Source organism: Cucurbita moschata, unplaced genomic scaffold (assembly GCF_002738365.1).
Source record: "Cucurbita moschata cultivar Rifu unplaced genomic scaffold, Cmos_1.0 Cmo_Scf00136, whole genome shotgun sequence".
Taxonomy (NCBI): domain Eukaryota; kingdom Viridiplantae; phylum Streptophyta; class Magnoliopsida; order Cucurbitales; family Cucurbitaceae; genus Cucurbita; species Cucurbita moschata.
The window spans coordinates 36,178-55,904 of record NW_019268652.1 but is presented as its reverse complement, the minus strand read 5'-3'; the positions used below and the strand labels follow the sequence as shown (position 1 = coordinate 55,904).

At 37.8% G+C, this 19,727-nt stretch overlaps 1 protein-coding gene and 1 long non-coding RNA gene across 2 annotated transcripts; both read left to right on the top strand.

Annotated features, from left to right (window-relative positions):
- The first annotated feature begins 1,794 nt into the window (after nucleotides 1–1,794).
- LOC111440134 lies at nucleotides 1,795–2,258 on the top strand. The gene is made up of 2 exons (XR_002709907.1): nucleotides 1,795–1,897; nucleotides 1,998–2,258. It is a non-coding gene; the product is annotated as an uncharacterized LOC111440134 (long non-coding RNA).
- A 12,634-nt stretch (nucleotides 2,259–14,892) lies between these two features.
- LOC111440135 (defensin-like protein 2) lies at nucleotides 14,893–15,465 on the top strand. The gene is made up of 2 exons (XM_023077465.1): nucleotides 14,893–15,062; nucleotides 15,163–15,465. Exons 1-2 carry the CDS (start codon nucleotides 14,999–15,001, stop codon nucleotides 15,339–15,341), a joined length of 243 nt encoding a protein of 80 aa, XP_022933233.1. The 5' UTR covers nucleotides 14,893–14,998; the 3' UTR covers nucleotides 15,342–15,465.
- The last annotated feature ends 4,262 nt before the right edge of the window (nucleotides 15,466–19,727 follow it).

Here is a 19,727-nt window from a genome sequence, read left to right as displayed (position 1 = left end):
GAAGGTACGGGGTTTGGTTCGGGTTTCCAGATCCAGATCGCGGGTCGAACTTCGTCCTCTTCGCCCAACTGCCTGCGCAATTTTCCGGCGGTCCCTCTCTCTCTTCGACAACGTCGTCCCGACGTCCTTTTTCCCTCTTTTTTTCCCCGTTCCCGAGCTTATCCTTCACCCTAACCCCGTTTTTTTGTATCGATTTCGTTGGTAAGGGCCTCGCACTCCCAGATCTTGAGAAGCTCGGAAGTCCGCCGTTCCGTCTTCCTTGCCGACGGTGTTCAGCGTACGGGATTCGCGTAAAACCTACTCCTGATGTGTGTAAAGGGTTTTGGGATTACTTTTGTGGTGTCAAATGGGGGTTTTCGACGTCGATTTGTACGATTCGGCTTCGCCGAAGTTCCGTCGGTTTTCTGTTCTCTCTCCTTTTTCCTTACCGTTTTCGTTTCTTTGCAAGTTCTTTCACGGTGGCTGAAGGTCGGGGACGCGATTTTGAGGCATCCCAGCCCTCGGCTGCCCTTTGTGGGTCGTGTGTGAGCGAAAACTCCGACGTTCGCCGGAGTTTTCAGCTCTGCCGACGACCATCATTTTTTTTTTCCGGTTCCGTTACAAATGTAGTAGCACATGGCTTGAGTATTTAAAGAAATACTCAGCAAGTGACCCCACTATTGGGGTGAAATGCAACAATCACATGCAATGAAATGACGAGACCTATCTTTCGTTTCGTTTTGCTTTTCCTACGGTGCTGTCCTAACGGGTAATTTTGAACGTGTACCATATACTCTACACACAGCCAATACGTGCGAGTATGGGCTCACCAGCTAGTTCGCTCACCGCTGGGCCACCTTCCTTATCCGGTGGGCATACTCTAGGAGCCCCTTAGGTCGGACACCCGCTAGAACTAGTAACCGTCACTAGTATATTTTTATATTTTAAGCAAAAATGTATATTTTAAAACTAAAAATAAATTTAGATTGGTTTAGTTCGACTAATATTCATAAATCAATTCAATTTATGATTTATTTTAACTCAACCACATTCGAATAATTTTATAATCCAATCCAAACATACAAATGTTAGATTTTTCATGTTGTCAAATTTTTTTGAATACAGTTAAAAAATAATTGACATAATAAAAAAACTAATTAAAATATTTAGATGTTTGTATAATTGAGACTAAAATATTAAAAAATAAAAATGTGGAAAGAAGGTTATTATAAATTAATACGACAAGGAAACAGGCCATGTTCTAAATCCAAATCATCAAAACTATTTTTGATATCTGCAATCTTTATGATTTCAATGCACCGAAGATATCAACAACTGAATTTCACACCCACCAATTAAACGGTAATCTGTAACCATCACAAAAACAATAATTAAATGCTATAAAACTTAAGCTTTCCACTTAAAGATTTTATAAACTGGGTTATACTACATGTTAATCGTTGCGCTTATCATCTTAAATTTCTCGCATAGGAAAAGAGGTATAGCAATAGTACACCTAAATTCCTACCTTTTATACAGATTATGAAAGATAATTAATACAAATAAGGTTGGGCTCATGCTTTAAATTTGTATTTAAGAAATAGGTTACTTTTAATAATAGTATAATTTACGTCCATCAATCAATGTTAACCGCATGACTAGACAAGAATAAAATAAAACAACTTCCTTTTAAATCAAGAACGGCCAGCATAGACGTTACAAAACGTGATTATTCTTTCCTTGAAATCGCAAGGAAATAAAGAAGACGTTACAAAGATGAGGCGTTTCACGGATATAAAATGGGGAACTAATACCCAAGCATTCCATTGTAGCAAGGAATAAGAGAAGAAAAGAATGGCGGGACAAAGCTTGAGAAATCTCAAAATTGTGGTGTTCATCTTCCTAGCCCTTACTTCTGGTACTTGATCCTTCCTGCTTCTCCATATCGATTTAGATTAACAGATAGTATACAAAAGAAGGTTTTTGTTTGTATGAATAAGTTTGTGTTACTGTTGCAGGATGGATGGTGGCTCAGACGGAGGGGCGGACATGCTATAAACACAGCGATGCGTTTATAGGACCGTGCATTGAAGAAACATGTGCTGAACTTTGCATTTCTTTTGAGAAGTGGGATGGCGGATTTTGCTCGGGTGATAAATGCACTTGTTCGAAGCAATGTGCTGAGTCCACGCTTTAATGGGTTTGTAATTCACCACAGTTGTTGCTATCTGAATGTAATAAGCGACTCCAATTCTACTGAATTGCACAACATGTTTACTCATCCAAGCTTCTTTCTTCCTTCTTCCTTTTTATAATTTTTATCTCAACTCGCAAGTTCAAATTTATAGGATCCAAATTGCTTTAAAAGGTTAGTATTTAAACTCATTAAGTTTTAATACTTATGAACTACAAAAGGTTAGTATTTAAACTCATTAAGTTTTAATACTTATGAATATGCTAGTTATTTACAATAATTAATGTTCTAAAAGGCCTAAGATCCAAATTGCTCCCGCATGTGTTATATTAACACCATCAATTGGTATCAGAGCAAGTTTAGGCACTTTATTTACATTAATTTGATCATGGTGGGTACCATTTCATGAATGAAATTTGTGGTTGCTAAAGTGGATGGTTTTGGTTTTGGCATTTTTTTATGCTTCCATTTGATACAATTATTGTAATAAGCCTAAGGTGTATGGGCTTTAATGAATGAAGAAAGGTCTATAATTTTTATGGCGTCATTAGAGTCCATTTTAGGTTGTAATTGATCGAAAATGGAAGAGATAAGCAAGCTGAACCGAAGAAGATGGAAGAGGCGGTTCGGGTGTTTTTTCTTTCTTTGGGGACCGATTCAACGTTTTTAAGGGTTGGTTTGTCCAGTTCGTGATCCTCGGGAGCGGCTCAAGTTATTTTTAATTATTAATGTAATAATTTAGTTAATTGCTTGCTTTAAAATGCCAAAACCAACCCACTTTAGTGTGTTTAATTAATTATGCATTATGAATGTATGTTTTAATTAAATAGAAAATGTATATGCATAAAGTATGTCATATAGATTTAAAATCCCACCATAGGCTAAGCATGTTTCATGCATTCCAAGTATGTTATAAGTATTATAATGTATAGTATGCATGTCTTAGGGTTCCACGAGTGATAGATATAAATTGTTATATTATTGCATGGAATGGATGATTATATAAATTGTTATATAAAGCATGTTATAGGTTATTTTCAACGTCATAAAATGAGGTAGACGTTAAAATCTATAATAAAGATAAGTGCATGCTCACTAAGGGTTAAGAACCGAGCACAATCAATTTTAACAATTAAAAAGGATCGATGTCTTATAAAATTGCGGTTACGAGAAAGCTCACCTGGCACGATCTTGTCTAAGGCTGAAGGTACTTAAGTTGACGGTTTACGGAACACCCACTACCTGGAGATCGGACCAGTACTTGAGCTTAGTTAGCCCAGTTTTATGAGCATGCTTAAGTGATGTAAGATTTAGAAAAATCACCTAGACTTAAGTTATATTTAATTAGCCGGAATATACTTAAGTAAAGAGTATACCCAACCATCTAAAATACTTAGTGGGAGGAAAAAGGTGTATAAGATACATCGTTTTCTCTTCACGCTCTCTGTAAAATTCAACACAGTGAGATTCATGCTCGGCCTCGTGTCGCCCTGGGAGCGTCCTCCATTCGGAAGGTATTTGCATGAGTCAATAACAAGGTGAATTGAGAAAGTATTTATAATAAGTGGGAGAAGGAAGTCGACACGTCCTATGGTCTCCACCACTAGGTTGCACCGTGAGATTCCCATGTTCCGCCTGCATGTTGCCCTAGAGCAACTACCCATTCGGAGGGTCGTAACATGGGAGTCGGAACAATGCAAACTCCAGAAATGGATAGGATTTCTTAGGTCCATTCCCAACTTTGGCTTTTTCATTCAATAGCGTTGTTGGGACCGATCTCTGAGGTCTGAAATTGGTGGGTCACACTTGCGAAGAATTACTAAGAGTTAGTATATTCTTGACCAAAATAGCGATAACTAAAACACTATAGGAACAAGAGTTATTCTGTAATTAGTGTTTAAGTCAAGAATGTCTTGGTTTAGTGAATGAGTGATTGATTGCCCCTCGGTAGCAGTTGCTCTAACTCACTAAAGTATCGTTGCAAATTAATAATGATTTGGGTACATTATTACATTTGCTAAAACTGATTGGATTAAACAAGATTAAGTCAAATCACTAATAGAATTTTCTTTATATCACAGCATGACAAACTCAATAGTACAATTACTCTGCTTCTGAGAAATTAAACGGCGACAACTACACAACTTGGAAATCAAACCTAAACACAATACTGGTCATTGATGATTTAAAGTTTGTTTTAATTGAGGAGTGTCCTCCAAACCCCAACTCAAATGCAAACCGAACAGCTCGGGATGCATATGATAGATGGATAAAGGCAAATGACAAAGCCCGAGTGTACATTCTAGACAGCATATCTGATGTTTTGGCTAAGAAACACGATGTTATGGGTACTGCTAAAGAGATTATGGAATCTCTAAAAGGGATGTTTGGACAACCGTCCTTCTCCCTTAGACATGAAGCCATAAAATACATTTACAACTGCCGTATGAAAGAAGGGACCTCAGTTAGAGAACATGTCCTAGACATGATGGTCCATTTCAATGTGGCAGAAGAAAATGAAGCTGTCATTAATGAGAAGAGTCAAGTCAGTTTTATCATGATGTCTCTTCCGAAGAGCTTCTTCCAGTTCTGCACCAATGTGGTTATGAACAAAATAGAATATAACTTGACTGCTCTTCTCAATGAGCTACAGACTTATCAGTCCCTCTTAACGAACAAGGGACAAACAGGAGAAGCAAATGTTGCTATCTCCAAGAAATTACTACGAGGATCGTCCTCCAAAAATAAGTCTGGACCTTCAACTTCTAAAAGTGTTTTGATGAAGAAGAAGGGAAAAGGGAAAAATAAGATTCCTACTAACCGCAAGAACAAGGTTCAAAAAGCAGATAAAGGAAAATGTTTCCATTGCAACGAAAACGGGCACTGGAAGAGAAACTGCCCAAAATACCTTGCAGAGAAGAAAGCCGAAAAGACACAACAAGGTAAATATGATTTACTCGTTGTAGAAATGTGTTTAGTAGAGTATGACAACTCAACTTGGATACAAGATTGAGGGGCGACTAATCATATTTGTTCTTTTTACCAGGAAACTAGCTCCTGGAGAATGCTTGCGGACGGCGAGATAACACTCAGGGTTGGAACAGGAGAGGTTGTCTCAGCAAGATCAGTGGGAAATTTAAAGTTGTTTTTTGGAGATAGATTCATTATATTAGATAATGTACTTTTTGTTCCAGGAATGAAAAGAAATCTAATATCCATCTCTTGTTTATTAGAACAGTTGTATAAAGTATCTTTTGAAATTAATGAAGTGTTCATTTGCAAAAGAGGTATTCATATTTGTTCTGCAAAACTAGAAAACGACTTATATATGTTAAAACCGAGCAAAACAAAAGCTATTTTAAATACTGAGATGTTTAAAACAGCTGAAACTCAAAATAAACGACAAAAGATTTCTCCTAATACCTATCTTTGGCATTTAAGACTAGGCCACATTAATCTCAATAGGATTGAGAGATTGGTTAAAAGAGGACTTCTAAATAAGTTAGAAGACAATTCTTTACCTCCATGTGAGTCTTGTCTTGAGGGTAAAATGACTAAACGATCATTTTGCGAAAAAGGTTATAGAGCCAAAGAAACCTTAGAACTCGTGCATACAGATCTCTGTGGTCCAATGAATGTCAAAGCACGAGGAGGGTATGAATATTTCATCAGTTTTATTGATGATTATTCAAGGTATGGCTATCTTTACCTAATGCATCACAAGTCCGAAGCTCTTGAAAAATTCAGAGAGTATAAGACTGAGGTTCAGAATCTATTAGGTAAAACTATTAAAACACTTCGATCAGATCGAGGAGGAGAGTACATGGATTTAAGATTTCAGGACTATATGATAGAACATGGAATAAGGTCTCAACTCTCAGCCCCTGGTATGCCTCAACAAAATGGTGTATCAGAAAGGAGAAATAGAACTCTATTAGACATGGTTCGGTCTATGATGAGTTTCGCTCAATTACCCGATCCATTTTGGGGATATGCAGTGGAGACTGCTACATACATTTTGAACATGGTTCCTACTAAGAGTGTTTCAGAAACACCTTATGAGTTATGGAAAGGGCGTAAAGGTAGTTTACGTCACTTCAGAATTTGGGGATGTCCAGCACATGTGTTGTTGCAAAATCCCAAGAAATTAGAACGTCGTTCAAAATTATGTCTATTCGTAGGATACCCCAAAGAGACGAAAGGTGGTTTGTTTTATGATCCTCAAGAAAATAGAGTGTTTGTATCAACGAACGCTACATTCTTAGAGGAAGACCACGTAAGAAATCATCAACCTCGTAGCAAACTAGTATTAAGTGAGATTTCTAAAGAAGCTACTGATAAAACAACAAGAGTTGTTGATCAAGCTGGTCCTTCAACCAGAGTTGTTGATGGAGCTGACACTTCTGGTCAATCACATCCTTCTCAAGAGTTGAGAATGCCTCGACGTAGTGGGAGGGTTATAACTCAACCCGATCGTTACTTGGGTTTGGCAGAAACTCAAGTCATCATACCTGATGATGGCGTTGAGGATCCATTGACCTATAAACAGGCAATGAATGATGAAGATAGAGATCAGTGGATTAAAGCCATGAATCTTGAAATGGAGTCAATGTACTTCAATTCAGTCTGGGAACTTGTAGATCAACCGGATGGGGTAAAACCTATTGGTTGCAAATGGATCTATAAGAGGAAACGAGACCAAACCGGTAAGGTACAGACCTTTAAAGCACGACTAGTAGCAAAGGGTTATACCCAAAGAGAGGGGGTGGACTATGAAGAAACCTTCTCTCCTGTTGCTATGCTTAAATCAATAAGAATACTCTTGTCTATTGCCACATTTTATGATTATGAAATTTGGCAAATGGATGTTAAGACAGCTTTTCTAAACGGCAATCTTGAAGAGAGTATCTATATGGCTCAACTAGAGGGGTTCATTGAACAGGATCACGAGCAAAGGGTTTGCAAGCTTAAAAGATCCATTTATGGGTTGAAGCAAGCATCTCGATCCTGGAATATAAAGTTTGATACTGCGATCAAATCTTATGGCTTTAAACAGAATGTTGACGAACCTTGTGTTTATAAAAGGATAGTCAACTCTACAGTAGCTTTCCTGGTGTTGTACGTTGACGATATCCTACTCATTGGAAATGATGTGGGAATTCTGACTGACATTAAGCATTGGCTGGCGACACAATTCCAAATGAAAGATTTGGGAGAGGCTCAGTTTGTTCTTGGAATCCAAATTGTTCGGAATCGCAAGAACAAAACACTAGCATTGTCTCAAGCATCGTACATCGACAAAATGTTGATTCGATATAAGATGCAGGACTCCAAGAAAGGATTATTACCTTTCAGGCATGGAGTTCATTTGTCGAAGGAACAAAGTCCTAAGACACCTCAAGAAGTTGAGGATACGAAACACATTCCCTATGCATCAGCGGTCGGTAGTCTGATGTATGCCATGCTATGTACCCGACCCGACATATGCTATGCTGTGGGAATTGTCAGCAGATATCAGTCCAATCCGGGACGTGCTCATTGGACTGCCGTTAAGAATATCCTCAAGTATCTTAGGAGAACGAGGGACTATATGCTAATGTACGGTGCTAAGGATCTGATCCTTACAGGGTACACTGACTCAGATTTTCAGACCGATGTAGATTCGAGGAAATCGACATCAGGATCTGTCTTCACTCTGAACGGAGGAGCAATAATATGGAGAAGCATAAAGCAAGGTTGCATTGCTGATTCCACCATGGAGGCTGAGTATGTTGCTGCTTGTGAAGCAGCGAAAGAATCTGTATGGCTTAGGAAGTTCTTAACTGATTTGGAAGTCGTTCCAAATATGCATCTTCCCGTCACTCTTTATTGTGATAACAGTGGAGCAGTTGCAAATTCAAAAGAACCAAGAAGCCATAAGCGAGGAAAACATATTGAGCGCAAATATCATCTCATAAGGGAGATTGTGCAACGAGGAGATGTGATCGTCACACAGATAGCTTCAGAGCACAACATTGCTGATCCATTTACAAAGCCCCTCACGGCTAAAGTGTTTGAAGGGCACCTAGTGAGTCTAGGACTACGAGTTATGTAATTTAGGGCAAGTGGGAGAAAAGGCATCAGTATGTGATGCCCTAGTTTATTGTATTTCTCTCTACTCAACGTTATAAAACCCAACTAGAGTTTTAGTCCAAGTGGGAGTTTGTTGGGTTTTATGTCCTAAAACTCATAGTTTGTAAACAAAGATATATTCTATTTTCAATAAAGTTATTATTGATGTTTATTCAGTAAAAATTGTTATTGAATAAAGTGAACTTTACGATCATTAATCTAAATCCAATAAACTAAGAACACTCTGGCTATAGTATGATTACTTGAACTATATGTAGAGACATAAGAGTGGATCAAGTTCAAGTATATAGTCAAAATGATCTATAGTATAAGGATAAGGCTGAGTACCTTATTCTGGGGACACTATGGATGCGGCCCACTTTTGTATATGATATAAACAATGTGATCACTAAATTGTGCATGTGGAGACATGTGAGTGGGGGCGTCCTATGCAATGAGTATTGCATAAGATCGGACCATGAAGAAAACCACTCTCACTTTATAAAGTCGTTTACTGTTGAGACTGATTTTCTTTTCATTCGATAACCTAGGTAACTCGGTTTTAATCCTGAGCTAACCATGAACTCCTGTTTATTCGGAATTATCCTTAGATTTGCATGGGTGAGAGTGGCTCTAGTTCGCCGACTCAACAGGCCTCCCATTTCAGGGGTAAGACTGGGTGAATGGCTGGGGACGTGGGGTGCAAGACGGAATTCACTCCTACCCACTTTTAGGGATAGAAGAAAGGTAGTTCCCTTAAGCACTGACTCCAGGTCTTGAACAAGGGGCCCCACCCTCTCATTGGCCTGAGAGGGATTCGGTTTACTGGTTGGACCACAAACCAATTGTTCATTAGAGGATCAGTGAGACATAAGGAACAAGAAGTAACTTCAGGGGTAAAACGGTAAATTGACCCAGCTCTAGTTACGAACAACCTGTGAAGGATCGACTTACTAATCATGGTTATATCAGATGGACAGAAATATATCTATAGTGAGGGGAGTGCAACTACTAGGCTATAGTGGAGTGTCCTAGTAGTTAACGAATGTTGGTTAACCAGGTTAATGAGTTTAATCGGTTAATCTTGGATCGTTGGAGCCCATGATCTATAGGTCCATTAGGTCCCTCTGCTAGCTCATATCGGACTAAACCATAGAACAGTGTGACGAGTGAGTTCGAAGTGTTCGAATTCAAATTAGGGAATATGCGTTACATATATACGATATATTTAACCGCAATTTTGTTTTATTTACGAATTAAACGAAAAGAGAGAATCTGAGATATTTAAATAAGATTTAAATATCTTAATCAATTTTGTGTCGGAATTGATTGGGATTGGCATTTGAATTAATATTAAATATTAATTAAATAGTTTAATTAATCATTTAATGTTACTTTAATTTGAAATTCATTATTCAAATTAATTGTTGAATTAAAATGAAGAAAGTCAAAATGTTGACTTTCATCTAATGGAAAAATCCATGTTAGTGGAATTTTGAGGTGTCAAAATTTGGTTTAACCAAACTTGCATGTTTGCCAAATAAACCCCACAAGTTTGAGTGGAATTTTGAGTGTCAAAATTTGGTTAACTCAAACATGCATGCTTGCCACATAATCCCAAACATTTGAGTGGAATTTTAAGTGTCAAAATTTGGTGATCTCAAGTTTGCATGAACATGCAAACTTGACTCTTTAAATAGAGTGATCATGATACTTGGAAGGGATTCTTCTTCATCTTGATGAAAAACCTTGAGAAAAACCTCTCACAAACACTCTCTTTCACATATACAAAATCCCTCCCAAGTTTAGTCACTCACCGGATTCCACAATCCTGTTCTAAGGCCGGAGGATAGTGGAGAAGACACTAGTGGTGGTTCGAAACCGGTTCGTGAGGCAAAAGGAATTTGAACTACAAAAGGTTAGTATTTAAACTCATTATGTTTTAATACTTATGAACATGCAGTTATTTACAATAATTGATGTTCTAAAAGTGCCTAAGATCCAAATTGCTTCCGCATGTGTTATATTAACACCATCACTTACGGGATCTTCTGTAATAGCATTGAATCAGGATTGTTCATTTGGTAGAGATTAAACAAATAGAGTAAACATAATATTTCATGTCATTGAAGTCTCTGCAGTAGTCAGCCCTATGTCAGGCTTCATCCTCCTTTTTGTATAAGAATTGCAAGACATTTTTTTTTTGCAGCAATCCGATGCTCAGCAAGTTGTCTTTCAAGTCTGGTATATTAAATACCTCGGTGATTATTTGCATAATCTCATTTACTTTAAACATTTCATTTTCTTTTTCGGTCACAATTGTAACGACCCGAAATTTTCTACTTAATTTAAGGTCGCTACTTTATACATACCATAACATTGAATGTTGAAGACTTCATTTAAATTCCACAAAACATAACCTTTATCTTAAAACACGCCCAAGGACTTACGTGTTTTGAAAACATCTTTAAAACGACACAACAAAAGACCCGAAATAAAATAAATAAGCGTTTAAGTTTAAAACATTCTATTCTAGCCTGAGTCTAAGAAAATAAATACCACTATTCTATGCATGTGTCATGGTCTCGAGTTGCGATGTCGTCGTCAGCCGTACAGGAATGCAGAATTATTGATCAGCATAGCATGAGAGAGATATTTTAGAGTCTGAGAGAATGGCTGTGAGATTTAAGGGAGAGGTGGTCAGTTATTATTATTTTTTTTTCTTCCTTATTTTATTATTTTTATTTTACTGTTATTATTATTATATATAACCTACGGCCGCCTAATATTGCATGTCTATGTAATGGATAGGATCACCTCCTGCAAACAAGGCTAGATACGTAATATTTTTGTCCTAAAAAATAAAAGCTGCACCACTGTCATAATCATCCATCATCTTGGTGGTCTCCTAACTCTTCTATCCCCATCAGCAGATGAGTGTTCTTGTGCTTACTCACATGAATCATCATTTATACTTCATCCTCCGAGCTTTCAACTTCATTGCAGGTATCGCTACTTAATTCAAGATCAACTGCAAATTTTTTTGATGGATTTTATGTCAATCTCAACCATTCTTTTCCTCAAACTTTACATCTCTGCTAGTTTCTGTAAGACTAGATCAGAAAGTTTGTACGCCTGTGACTCCTCACTAACTCCAAGTAATACACACTTCAAACTTTTATCCTCAAGCTTTGTTCTTTGGTTATCTAGGACATGAACATACACGGTTCATCCAAAAATTCTAAAATGTGAAACTGATGGTTTATGTTCTCTCCAAGCTTCTTTCGGAGTCATATGCTTCACGATTAGAGTGAGACTTCTATTAAGAATATGAATCGTCTAGTTTGCTGCTTCCGCCTAGAAAGCTTTTTGTATCTTTTTCTCTGTCAGCATGCATCTAACCATATTCATAATTGTCATGTTTTTCCTTTCTGCCACGCCATTTTGTTGAGGAGTATAAGCCGCTCTTGGTTGCCTTTGAATACCATTTTCATTACCAAAGCTAATGACTTCTTTGGATGTGAATTCACCACCTTGATAAGTTATCAGCCCTTCATGTATATACCAGTTTCTTTTTCAACCATACTCTTGAAGTGACTTTAGTCCAACATAACTTAGATGCCCATATCGACAATGTCATGTTCTTGCGGGATCTTCTGTAATTGCATTGAATCAGGATTGTTTATTTGGTAGAGATTAAACAAATAGAGTAAACATAATATTTCATGTCACTGAAGTCTCTGCAGTCAGCCCTATGTCAGGCTTCATCCTCCTTTTTGTATAAGAATTGCAAGACATTTCTTTTTGGCAGCTGTCCGATGCACAGCAAGTTGTCTTTCAAGTCTGGTATATTAAATACCTCGGTGATTATTTGCATAATCTCATTTACTTTAAACTTTACATTTTCTTTTTCCGTCACAATTGTAACGACCCGAAATTTTCTACTTAATTTAAGGTCGCTACTTTGTACATACTATGTAATAGCCCAAAAATAAATAAACAAATAGAAAAAAAATAGATAGTTAAAATAATTATAATAATGATAATAAATAAATTAATTAATTAAAATTAAAATTAAAAAAAAAAAAAATCTTTTCCCACCTCTCTCCAATAACCTCTCATCCCTTCCCACTATTATCTCACCCATCTTAAGCAAACTTCAAAGAAAGAAAGAAACAGAAAAACAACATTAGATTTGAGAAAAAGTAAAATGGATTAAGCAGATGGTAGATTTAGAGATTTTTGTCAGTTATTACGGGTAAAATTCTATCTCAGATTCCCTTTTCTTTAATCGTTATGGTTATAAGAAATTAATTTAGGTCAAATCTTCTTTCATATTTTACCAGATCTTATAATAATCAGATCTCATATTCAATTAATTAGACTTTTGTTAAAGTTAGAGGAAATATGTCAATCCATGAATCTGTAAGATAGTAGCCAAATTAAAATTGGCCAATAATATTTGTTTATAGAATGAAAATAAATATAGAGTTAGAGTAATATCTTCTTTATGTTTACAGAACCTTAGAATCTATTCACAGAATGGGAATGAAAATAATTACAAAGAGGGAGGAGGGAAGATTTGTTAAACAGAATTTAAAAATATAACCGGAGATATCAGGGCATGAAACTCCATTAAATTCTGTCTCAGAATTTTAACAAGGTAAATTAGATAAATGATTGTATAGAGTTCAAACTTTAAACTGATGTCATGGGCTCACATAGGTTGACTTGGATTTCAAAGGACGGAATCGAACTTTCAGTAAGGATATATACGTGACAACGACTTAAGCTAGCCAGGTAAGTGACCTTACTATCGGCATGGTTATATTTGATGTTGACACGTGCCCTGTGGTTCTGCACGTGTCATATATATTGATATGTGTGAATTGTCTATGGATCGATATGCTTCCTATATGTTATGTTATGTTATTATATGTGGTTTGTATGATAATAATTATGGTACGATGTGTTCAAGGATATGTTTGAGATAGGATACGAGGAGGATGCACAAAAAAAATGTAACGATAGAAGTAAGTTACGTTCATGAAACGTTAAGGTCAGGTTACATACTGGAGTGCTATGGATAGGATGGATTGATGAAAGAATACGGTTATGTTTTATGGAATTTAAATGAAGTCTTCCGCATTCAATGTTTATGGTATGTATACAGTAGCGACCTTAAATTAAGTAGAAAATTTCGGGTTGTTACACCATAACATTGAATGTTGAAGACTTCATTTAAATTCCATAAAACATAACCTTTATCTTAAAACACACCCATGGACTTACGTGTTTTGAAAACATCTTTAAAACGACACAACAAAAGACCCGAAATAAAATAAATAAGCGTTTAAGTTTAAAACATTCTATTCTAGCCTGAGTCTAAGAAAATAAATACCACTATTCTATGCATGTGTCATGGTCTCAAGTTGCGATGTCGTCGTCAGCCGTACAGGAATGCGTTGCCTTAACCTGAAAAATGTAGTAGCACATGGCTTGAGTATTTAAAGAAATACTCAGCAAGTGACCCCACTATTGGGGTTAAATGCAACAATCACATGCAATGAAATGATGGGACCTATCTTTCGTTTCGTTTCGCTTTTCCTACGGTGCTGTCCTAACGGGTAATTTTGGACGTGTACCATATACTCTACACACAGCCAATACGTGCGAGTATGGGCTCACCAGCTAGCTCGCTCACCGCTGGGCCACCTTCCTTATCCGGTGGGCATACTCTAGGAGCCCCTTAGGTCGGACGCCCGCTAGAACTAGTAACCGTCACTAGTATATTTTTATATTTTAAGCAAAAATGTATATTTTAAAACTAAAAATAAATTTAGATTGGTTTAGTTCGACTAATATTCATAAATCAATTCAATTTATGATTTATTTTAACTCAACCCAATTCGAATAATTTTATAATCCAATCCAAACATACAAATGTTAGATTTTTCATTTCTTCAATTTTTTTTTTGAATACAGTTATAAAATAATTGACATAATAAATAAACTAATTAAAATATTTAGATATTTGTACAATTGAGACTAAAATATTAAAAAATAAAAATGTGGAAAGAAGGTTATTATAAATTAATACGACAAGGAAACAGACCATGTTCTAAATCCAAATCATCAAAACTATTTTGGATATCTGCAATCTTTATGATTTCAATGCACCTAAGATCTCAACAACTGAATTTCACACCCACCAATTAAGCGGTAATCTGTAACCATCACAAAAACCATAATTAACCGCTATAAAACTTAAGCTTTCCAGTTGAAGATTTTATAAATCGGGCTATACTACATGCTAATCGTTGCGCTTATCATCTTAAATTTCTCGCATAGGAAAAGTGGTATAGCAATAGTACACCTAAATTCCTACCTTTTATACAGATTATGAAAGATAATTAATACAAATAAGGTTGGGCTCATGCTTTAAATTTGTATTTAAGAAATAGGTTACTTTTAATAATAGTATAATTTACGTCCATCAATCAATGTTAACCGCATGACTAGACAAGAATAAAATAAAACAACTTCCTTTTAAATCAAGAACGGCCAGCAAAGACGTTACAAAACGTGATTATTCTTTCTTTGAAATCGCAAGGAAATAAAGAAGACGTTACAAAGATGAGGCGTTTCACGGATATAAAATGGGGAACTGATACCCAAGCATTCCATTGTAGCAAGGAATAAGAGAAGAAAAGAATGGCGGGACAAAGCTTGAGAAATCTCAAAATTGTGGTGTTCATCTTCCTAGCCCTTACTTCTGGTACTTGATCCCTCCTGCTTCTCCATATTGATTTAGATTGACAGATAGTATTAAAAAGAAGGTTTTTGTTTGTATGAATAAGTTTGTGTTACTGTTGCAGGATGGATGGTGGCTCAGACGGAGGGGCGGACATGCTATAAACACAGCGATGCGTTTATAGGACCGTGCATTAAAGAAACATGTGCTGAACTTTGCATTTCTTTTGAGAAGTGGGATGGCGGATTTTGCTCGGGTGATAAATGCACTTGTTCGAAGCAATGTGCTGAGTCCACGCTTTAATGGATTTGTAATTCACCGCAGTTGTTGCTATCTGAATGTAATAAGCGACTCCAATTCTACTGAATTGCACAACATGTTTACTCATCCAAGCTTCTTTCTTCCTTCTTCCTTTTTATAATTTTTATCTCAACTCGCAAGTTCAAATTTATAGGATCACAAGCTTCGTTAGTTGCGTAAATTGATGCAATCAAGTTCAAAGCTTCCTGATTCCTTATTCCTTCTTCGTTCTTCCATTGAACTATGCATTATCATATTGATCAGACTAACTAAACAACACAACTATTTTTTTAAATACCATTTCTTAATCATTTAGTTCTTAAAGAAATCATTTAATAAATTTTAGAAAAGAAAATTACACTCATCTCATATTTGTTTCTTTCACCGGATCTCTCCACAAATTGGGAACTCAACCGTTTTAAAATTTAGAACTTCACTTTTTTTTTTCTAATATTACAATACTAAATATTCCAAAAATAAATGAAGATATTACTAGATTTAGCCAGAATTTGTGATTAATTTAAAATATATATATATTTAATTTGTAATTATTATTTTTATTGTTTATTTTTCAACCCTCCTAATTATTTTTAACCATATATATTGAAACTAAGTTGTAAAACTTAATTAAATATTTGAAAATAAATAAATAGTTTTCTTTATGAATTAAATTTTAGTGAATAAACACGAGATTCTAACCCAACCATAAAATTTGATGTTTGAGTTCATTATTTAAGAAAAATTGTTTGGATTGAAAATTTTATAATCCGAATAATTGAGTTAGGATCCAAAAATACATAGTACTATTTAGTGTATTATTTTGTCCAACACATATCATTTTAACACAAAAAAATAGAAGAAAATTCGATCCAACACATGTTAGTGTAATTAATCAATTCATATTATTATTTAGGGTAATATTAATAATCCTCATCAACCAATGAATAATTAACTATATGTTTGGACACTTTGGAATAACTCTCCTTATTACTTTAAAGTAATGTATATTATATGGAAATGATGATCATTGCATGTAACGACCCTGAATTTCTACGTATCTAGAGTCGCCACTAACGTCTCATGCTCATCTCTAATGCAGAATATAACTCTAAGAATGCTCATCTTTATTAGCGAAAAAATTTAAAACTTCAGAATACGTTAAAACATTAGAAAACACTGTCGGACTTGCGTGTTTCAACCATCATGTCGGAGTTCAAAATAAGATAAAACAATTACAAATTAAATAATTTAAACAAATGAAATGCAAACACCCTATCCTAGTCAAGACTAGGAGTTTTAAATATGCAACTATCCTATGCACGCGCCACAATCTCTGATAACGACGTCGCCGTCAACCGTACATGGGCGCCTTGCCTTTACCTGAAAAAGAATATGTCACACGGCGAAGAAATACTTAGTAAGTGACCCCACTATAGGGGCCATGCTAGTGCAAACACATGCAATCATGAATAGGGACCTATCTCCAATCATCTTAGGGGTGGCCTCCAGTCTCGGATAAATTGGATGTGTAGTACTTCCCTACACACGACTCACACGTGCGAGTGTGAGTCCCCAGGGCACTCGCACACCCCCTGAACCCTCTGGTCAAGCTAATCTGTAACGACGTCCGGAGGTCAGCGGAACCCCATAGTGTCATGCGCCTCATGAACACCCTCATCTGTGTGCTTTCGCATCTGTGCGCATTCGCGCTCATCATAAGGTGCGCGTCCGCATTCATCATCTCTAAGGGAAGTAGCCCTATGCTTATGAACATACAAAATGCATGAGGTCCCTCTAAATCCATCGTAATGTCTCTTCTGACACAACCCTCTAGTCTCATCTCTTTGTTACTCTAGGTAACGCATATCGTGGATATTTATATTAATATCATTTTCATGCTCTTAGGGTTGTGTCCTACGTCAATCTAACGACATGATGCAATATGGCACTCATCATCATCTAGCATGCTCAATATGGAAAACATCATCATATTAAGGTAAAAATCATGCAATCATCATGCTCATCATAATGCCACAACGTGCGTCAAACATATTAAGCGTCACTCAACAAAATATCTATAAACTGGCACATATCATCAAGCATCATACAATTTATTTAGCCTATCCTATAGTAAGGCCACTTACTTGGTTGGCCTCGGCCGAAGTACTCCCTAAATAGCTAAACGTAAGCTCCCGTTCCGTGAGAGCTGCTTCCTACTTCGCTGGGGTTTGTTTCCTATCACACCGTTCACCACTTTCTGTTAGTATTTCACAATTAATTTACCTATAATTTAATAAATGTGAAATACGGCTCTAAAACGGCCTCGGATACCTTAATCAGGGCCGAAAATAGATCCGAAAGGGTCGAAACAGTGGAAACCGGGCTGAAAACAGGTGAGCCGAGCCGAACAACCGCTGGAGCCGCCGGAGGAGCCCCCGGAGCGTCACCGGAGGGAGCCCGAGCCGTTTGCGCCGAGCCGAGCCGAGGACTACCGCGCCACTGTGTGACACGTGGCAGCAGCCGTCGGGCGGTAGTGTCGGGTCGAAGCGCGGGTCGCAGTCTGGTTCGGGTCGTGGTTCGGGTCGTGGGCTGTGGAAGGCTACTGGGCCAAGGCTAAACGTTGGGCCTCGGCTTTCTGGGCTAGGCCGCAAGTGTTTGGTTTGCAGGCCGGCTCAATTGGACCGTGGGTCTAGTCTGGGTTGGTTCAACTGAACCGTAGCTTCTGGGCCGGTTTGAGGTTTGGGCCGCTGTAGTTGGGCTGGGTCGAAGGCAGAGGCCAAGGGAGGAACGGGCTGGCTCTCCCAGGTTCTGGGTTAGGGTTGACCCGGATCCGTGGATCTCGTCTTCCTTACCCGACTTTCCGACCTCGGTTACCGACGACGACGTTTACGAAATAACACAAAACGCACCCTGAGTTATTGTGCTTTCGTTAGGGATCTCTCTTACGGTAGTAACAGGTCGTTTGGTGTCGATTTAAGGGTGGTTTGAGGGCTCGTCGGAGAAACTGGACACTCGCCGACGTTTGTACGAAATCTCTCTCTCTCTCTCGAAATTTTCTCTCTTTTCTCCCTTTGCAGGTGTTCTGAAGATGCTGGGCTGAGGGTGGGCGTGTTGTGGCCGTCGTTTCGCGTGGGTTCCGCGAAACTCGGCGGTCGCCGGAAAACTCGCGGGTTTTCCGGCGACTGGGTTTTTTTTTTTTTTTCGTTTTCATTTATTTATTATATATATATATTTTTTTTTCTTTCTTTACCGGACCAACTCGCTCTAGGATCTCGAATGGTCCAATGAATTTAGGACTTAACTTGCCCTTATGTCCGAATCTTAACACACCTTTCATAGGTGCCACCTTGAGGAATATTGGGTCCCCCACCTCAAACTCCAGGCTTTTACGCCTTACATCGGCGTAGCTTTTCTGTCTACTTTGAGCGGTACGCATCCTCGCTCGAATTATCTGGACAGCCTCATTGGTGAGTCGAACCAACTTGGGTCCTACTAATTCTTTCTCTCCTACCTCGTCCCAACACAGTGGGGACCTACACCGTTTCCCGTACAGGGCCTCAAACGGTGCCATTCCAATAGTTGCTTGGAAACTGTTGTTATACGAGAATTCCATTAGGTGTAGTTTGGAATCCCAACTTTCCTTAAAATCTAGTACGCAAGCGCGTAGCATGTCCTCTAGAATTTGGTTTAAACGCTCCGTTCGTCCATCTGTTTGGGGGTGAAAGGCGGTACTAAAGTCGAGGCGGGTACCCAGTGCTTTTTGAAGTCCGCGCCAAAATGCTAACGTAAAGTGTGGATCTCGATCCGACACTATAGACACTAGGACTCCATGTAGTCTTACTATTTCTTTCACGTACAGTTGTGCCCAATTGTCAACTGTATATGTAACCTTCCCAGGTAGAAAGTGTGCCGACTTGGTCAACCTATCGACAACTACCCAGATCACTGTATAGCCCTTAGGCGTTTTGGGTAAACCTACTATGAAGTCCATCGCTATGTTTTCCCACTTCCACTCCGGTATGCTTAGGGGCTGCAACAACCCCGCCGTCTTTTGTCTTGGAGCTTTCACTTGTTGACAAACTAAGCACTTGCTCACAAACCCGGCCACATCCCTCTTCATGCTCTTCCACCAAAAGTGTTGTTTTAAATCTTGGTACATCTTAGTACCTCCTGGATGCATCGCAAATGGTGAGTTGTGAGCTTCCATCAGTATTTCCTTCCTTAAATCTTCTATTGCTGGAACACATAAGCGTCCCTGATACAATAGTCCTTCATCTGATGACTTCGAGAATCCATCTACTAGACTTTCGTCTAGCTGTCCTAGGACTTTCTGTAGGTTAGGATCCTCTCGTTGGGAGGCAATAATTCTCTGCCTAAGCGTAGGTTGTA